Source organism: Salvelinus alpinus, chromosome 2, assembly GCF_045679555.1.
Source record: "Salvelinus alpinus chromosome 2, SLU_Salpinus.1, whole genome shotgun sequence".
Classification (NCBI taxonomy): Eukaryota; Metazoa; Chordata; class Actinopteri; order Salmoniformes; family Salmonidae; genus Salvelinus; species Salvelinus alpinus.
Genome location: NC_092087.1, coordinates 84,136,004 through 84,142,628, shown reverse-complemented (window position 1 = coordinate 84,142,628; position 6,625 = coordinate 84,136,004). Strand labels below are relative to the sequence as shown.

Below are 6,625 nucleotides of genomic sequence, written 5' to 3'. Positions count from 1 at the left end.
AAATCCGCTTCATGTTTTATTTACTTGCCATGATTCTAAAGCCCGGACCTAGTTTGAAGTGACTGAAATGCATCACAAAGGTATTGGGAAGTTCAGAAGCTCATCAGGCAATAATTTTGTATGATCTTCTGTGTAGAAAGATGGGGCCTAGTTCCACCCCCCCCTAGTCTGATGTAGTGTGTGGTCTTGTCCAATCTGTTCTACTGAGGCTTGTGGGCATTGTAGAGGGAAACAGCAGACACCTCACCTAGTCTGATGTAGTGTGTGGTCTTGTCCAATCTGTTCTACTGAGGCTTGTGGGCATTGTAGAGGGAAACAGCAGACACCTCCCCTAGTCTGATGTAGTGTGTGGTCTTGTCCAATCTGTTCTACTGAGGCTTGTGGGAATTGTAGATGGAAACAGCAGACACCTCCCCTAGTCTGATGTAGTGTGTAGTCTTGTCCAATCTGTTCTACTGAGGCTTGTGGGAATTGTAGAGGGAAACAGCAGACACCTCCCCTAGTCTGATGTAGTGTGTAGTTTGTCCAATCTGTTCTACTGAGGCTTGTGGGCATTGTAGAGGGAAACAGCAGACACCTCCCCTAGTCTGATGTAGTGTGTGGTCTTGTCCAATCTGTTCTACTGAGGCTTGTGGGCATTGTAGAGGGAAACAGCAGATTCCTCCCCTAGTCTGATGTAGTGTGTGGTCTTGTCCAATCTGTTCTACTGAGGCTTGTGGGAATTGTAGATGGAAACAGCAGACACCTCCCCTAGTCTGATGTAGTGTGTAGTCTTGTCCAATCTGTTCTACTGAGGCTTGTGGGCATTGTAGAGGGAAACAGCAGACACCTCCCCTAGTCTGATGTAGTGTGTGGTCTTGTCCAATCTGTTCTACTGAGGCTTGTGGGAATTGTAGAGGGAAACAGCAGACACCTCCCCTAGTCTGATGTAGTGTGTGGTCTTGTCCAATCTGTTCTACTGAGGCTTGTGGGAATTGTAGAGGGAAACAGCAGACACCTCCCCTAGTCTGATGTAGTGTGTGGTCTTGTCCAATCTGTTCTACTGAGGCTTGTGGGAATTGTAGAGGGAAACAGCAGACACCTCCCCTAGTCTGATGTAGTGTGTGGTCTTGTCCAATCTGTTCTACTGAGGCTTGTGGGCATTGTAGAGGGAAACAGCAGATTCCTCCCCTAGTCTGATGTAGTGTGTGGTCTTGTCCAATCTGTTCTACTGAGGCTTGTGGGCATTGTAGAGGGAAACAGCAGACACCTCCCCTAGTCTGATGTAGTGTGTGGTCTTGTCCAATCTGTTCTACTGAGGCTTGTGGGCATTGTAGAGGGAAACAGCAGACACCTCCCCTAGTCTGATGTAGTGTGTGGTCTTGTCCAATCTGTTCTACTGAGGCTTGTGGGCATTGTAGAGGGAAACAGCAGACACATACGTGTTTCTGAGAGGCTCATCTTTCAGTAATGGGGTCATAAAGCGTTCAAAAGATAGAGCCACAATTATAGGAAAAACATTACAACTGCTCTGTTTATTACAGTTCAATTCAAGGGCTTTATTGGTATGGGAAACATCTGTTTACATTGCCAAAGCAAGTGAAGTAGATAATAAACACAAAATTCACTAAACATTACACTTACAAAAAAAAAAATAAACATGAATATAGTTTGTATTTACAATGGTGTTTGTTCTTCACTGGTTGCCCATTTCTTGTGGCAAAAGGTCACAGCTGCTGTGATTGCACACTGTGGTAGTTCACCCCATAAATATGGGCATTAATCAAAATTGGATTTGTTTTTTTGAATTCTTTGAGGGTTTGTGTAATCTGACAACCGCATCTAGTGGCTAACAGAGTTTCTATGAACCAAGCAATGGGGGGGGTTATCTAACAACCACATTTTCAAAATAAGTCGACCCCTTGTTTGGGCAATGCTGGTATACAGAGACATATTCATGGCTCCAGTAGCATTTTCAGACTGCCAAGCCAAACTATGCTGGCTTGAATATGTTTTTTGTTATATGGTCCTTTCCAGCATGGTTCCCGTAGCTATGGTGGATATGTAACCAGGGCAGGACAGCTGGGTTTGGCCTTAAAGTGTGAATCAGGCTCAGGTGTCTTAGTTACCTGAACCTGAAGTGTCCGTCCTCGTTGGGGTGGCTCTGGGTGTCCTTTCCGTCGGGTCCGTAGGTACAGTTGGGGGCCGTGCCCACCCCGCACATCTGACACAGGGGCAGGTCATCTGTCCAGCTCTGATGCTACCAGGGTGGAGATTGAAGAATGACATTAGCTATTGTGTTAGTCATAGCGATCGTACTTACGTAGCCTAATTCTATGGTTTTAGTGTTCAGAATTTTCTGACAACCATTGAAATTGTCCTGCTACTTGGCCTACTTAATTGTCTCCTCAGACTCCTGCTTCAGTTTAGGCTTTGACGACCACAGAAACTACAATATTCACATAGAAACTTAGGCTCACAGTGTAATATTAGCAGAAAACTAAGTGCGTTCAGAAAATATCCCTTTCTTCACTACCATTGGCTAGCTACTGTAGATAGAAACAATTATTTGGATAAAACTCAACTGACCCGTGGCTAAGAAAATCGCCACTTAAATAGTAACTAGCTAAATACATATAAATTGCCAAGTGAAGAACTCAAACTTAGTTAGCTAGTTGACTAAGCTAACAATGTTTTTAGCCACGTTAGGCTAGCGGCGGATGTTGCTGTTTGCGGCACACCCGCACAGGGCCCGTGAAGTAGTTGTTTCAATTGTCCTTTGGAGAGTTAGATTACTTTATTCAAACAACAAAATGTGACTGGAGTTTTTTTTTAAACAATAAGCACGTCTACAAAAGGGAGAAATCGTTTTTGTCTTACGCTTTGCATCATTTGCCGACGCTGAGACGCCATCTTTGATGGAACTCTGTGGACAACTTTGATGCATTCATGAGCGTCAACCTTGCGCCGCGATTGCGCATTGGCACACGTTGATCTTCACGTCTCGTTGATTTTTACGTCAAATGTGCTTGAAAAGCAGTAAAGGGAGATATCTGAACTTGTACAAATCAATCAAGTTTCGCCTTCATACCTGAGCTTCTTCTCATTACTCTTTCTTCTCGTGACTCTTGAGTAACCTAAACGGAGAGCGACCATTCAAGATACTTTATTAACTAAAGACTGTTTGCTACAGTAAAACAAGTTGCTTCTAATTTCCTTTATTATAGCGCCATCATGTTGACATGTGTTGTATGACATTTCGAGAGTCGAGAAAGAGGATGGAACATTTATTAGTTAGAGTCAGATGTGCTTGCTGAAAGCAAGAACAACTTTAGAAATCCGACATATTATTATTCTCTTTCCGCTGGCACATATAGCGACAAAACTGTAAAAGCTACCAATACCAAAACAACTTTGAAATGTGCAGGCTCACTGTCCTCAGTGTTTGGTGCAAATGTCCACTGTTTAATAGTGATACATTTTCAATACTATAAGTACAAAACTCACAGTTGTAATACTTCCTGTCTTATGTTCAGAACCTTTCATTGTGCATTCATTGGCTTCATCTTTCACTATCTAAGTAATTTATGCAAAATCAAAGTTCATTATGAAATATTTGCTTTAATCACAATTACAATATATACTATTCAGCAGACAGTCATGCGTGCATCCCAGGACTCAAACCCACTACCCTGGTGCTACAAGTGCCATGCTCTACCAACTGAGCTACAAAGGATAAGGATAGTCTCACTGTTTAATCACTACATACTAACATTTAATACAACCTCCACTATTATTGGCACCCTTGATAAAGATTAGCTAAAAATACATAAAAATACAAATACCCAGATATATTTGAAGTGCAAAAACATTTGAAAATTATATTATTCTATACTACTACAATATACTAGAACATATATATTTGTCCCAACAGGCCAATCAGCAAGCAGTTATCTTGCCTTCAGGGAGCCATGGAGGTGAATAGAAAGGTGAACCTTCACACAGTTGCAATGTTTTGTATAAACCGATGTGTATATCGATATCGTATCAAACAAATGCTACTGATATCAATTTAGATTGTCCATATCGGTGCCCATCACTCTAAAAAAGACAGTCAGAGCATCACTTTAGTCCCTCATTTCGGTTTATGGTGTGTGCTTGCTGTTTGCCTTGCTCAATCATTTGTATTTATCTTCAAAGGATTGCTACAGTACACTTTTATCTCTGTACCTAGATATTGCCATTCACAACTATTGTTAATTGTCATGTAGGCTAGCTTTATTAATCTCTGTACCTAGACAATGACATTCACAACTATTGTTAGATGTATTAAATTAAACTATAGGATACTGTACATATGATCATTTTTGTTCTATTCAACTCTATTCAATTCTACAGTTCTATTCAATTCTACAGTTCTATTCAATTCTACAGTGCTATTCAATTATACAGTTCTATTCAATTCTACAGTGCTAATCAATTCTACTGTTCTATTCAATTCTACAATGCTATTCAATTCTGCAGTTCTTTTCAATTCTACAGTTCTATTTAACTCTATAGACTCAGTCGGTATTGAATAGAACATTACGGCCCCGCCCGCCTTGGCGGAAAACAACCCTTGGTCATCTTGGTTATCCCATTGGCTCACAGCAAAAACTTTACCTTTTTCAAACGCAATTTTCTTTCAAATGCCTTGACTGACATCTCTTTGAAACGCCTATGTAAAGCAACGTGGATGCAGTGATGCAGTAAAATCTTCTAAAGCAAATTTGGTGATACATGAAGCAACTCAAACAACTGAAATTGCATCAATGATATACATCTCCCGTTTGGCATGTCTCTTGTGATGCGGTCCACAGCAGCACAGACGGATGCGTGGACTTGAAAATGGCGTCAGAGTTTTGAATGACTCTTAACCCCTTTTTGTTTCATGCTGGTTGAAGACCTAGCTAGCCATTAACTAGCTAACACCAGACACAAATGAAAGGGGAACCATACACTGAGTATACAAAACATTAGGAACACCTGCTCTTTCCATGACATAGACTGACCAGGTGAATCCAGGTGAAAGCTATGAGCCCTTACTGATGTCACCTGTTAAATCCATTTCAATCAGTGTAAATGAAGGGAAAGAGACAGGTTTTAAGCCTTGAGACCATTGAGACATGGATTGTATATGGGTTCCATGCAGAGGGTGAATGGGCAAGACAAAATATTTAAGTCCCTTGATAAAAAAAAAAAAAATGGAATCAAATAAAATTTTATTGGTAACATATACACTATCGGTCTGAAAAAAATTGAGCACTTGTTGGCTGCTTTTCCTTCACTCTGCGGTCCAACTCATCCCAAACCATGGTTGAGGTCGGGGGATTGTGGAGGCCAGGTCATCTGATGCAGCACTCCATCACTCTCCTTCTTGGTAAAATAGTCCTTACACAGCCTGGAGGTGTGTTGGGCCATTGGCCTGTTGAAAAACAAATGATAGTCCCACTAAGCCCAAATCAGATGGGATGGCGTATCGCTGCAGAATGCTGTGGTAGCCATGCTGGTTAAGTATGCCTTGAATTCTAAATAAATCACAGGCAGTGTCACCAGCAAAGCACCCCCACACCATAACACCTCCTCCTCCATGCTTCACAGTGGGAAATACACATGTGGAGATCATCCATTCACCCACACTGCGTCTCACAAAGACACGGCGGTTGGAACCAAAAATCTCCAATTTGGACTCCAGACAAAAGGACAAATTTCCAACGGTCTAATGTCCATTGCTCGTGTTTCTTGAACCAAGCAAGTCTCTTCTTCTTATTGGTGTCCTTTAGTAGTGGTTTCTTTGCAGAAATTCGACCATGAAGGCCTGATTCACACAGTCTCCTCTGAACAGTTGATGTTGAGATGTGTCTTTTACTTGAACTCTGTGAAGCATTTATTTGGGCTGCAATTTCTGAGGCTGGTTACTCTAATGAACTTATCCTCTGCAGCAGAGGTAACTCTGGGTCTTACATTCCTGTGGCGGTCCTCATGAGAGCCAGTTTCATCATAGCACTTGATGGTTTTTGCGACTGCACTTGAAGAAACTTTCAAAGTTCTTGACATTTTCTGGATTGACTGACCTTCATGTCTTAAAGTAATGATGGACTGTCATTTCTCTTTGCTTATTTGAGCTGTTCTTTCCATAATATGGACTTGGTCTTTTACCAAATAGGGCTATCTTCTGTATACCCCCACTACCTTGTCACAACACAACTGACACTTCCTAACACTGGCTCAAACGCATTAAGAAGGAACGAAATTCCACAAATTAACTTTTAAGTAGGCACACCTGCTAATTGAAATGCATTCCAGGTGACTACCTCATGAAGCTGGTTGAGAGAATGCCAAGAGTATCCTAAGCTGTCACCAAGGCAAAGGGTGGCTATTTGAAGAATCTGAAATATAACATATATTTTTATTTGTTTAACACTTTTTTGGTTACTACATGATTCCATATATGTTATTTTATAGTTTTGATGTCTTCACTATTATTCTACAATGTAGAAAATAGTAAAAATAAAGAAAAACCCTTGAATGAGTAGGTGTTATAAAACCTTTAGTGTGACACCCTGATCTGTTTCACCTGTCTTTGTGATTGTCTCCACCCACCTCC

At 41.2% G+C, this 6,625-nt stretch overlaps 1 protein-coding gene across 1 annotated transcript in view; it reads right to left on the bottom strand.

The window, feature by feature from the left end:
* tab1 (TGF-beta activated kinase 1/MAP3K7 binding protein 1) overlaps positions 1 to 3,146 on the bottom strand; it is a 25,510-nt gene extending 22,364 nt beyond the window's left edge. The window contains exons 1-2 of the mRNA XM_071389628.1: positions 2,860 to 3,146; positions 2,109 to 2,239 (exon numbers count right to left, since the gene is read on the bottom strand). Of these exons, the coding sequence (XP_071245729.1) occupies positions 2,109 to 2,239; positions 2,860 to 2,892 (164 nt within the window). The 5' untranslated portion in view covers positions 2,893 to 3,146. The remainder of the gene's footprint in view (positions 1 to 2,108; positions 2,240 to 2,859) is intronic.
* Between the last annotated feature and the right edge of the window lie 3,479 nt (positions 3,147 to 6,625).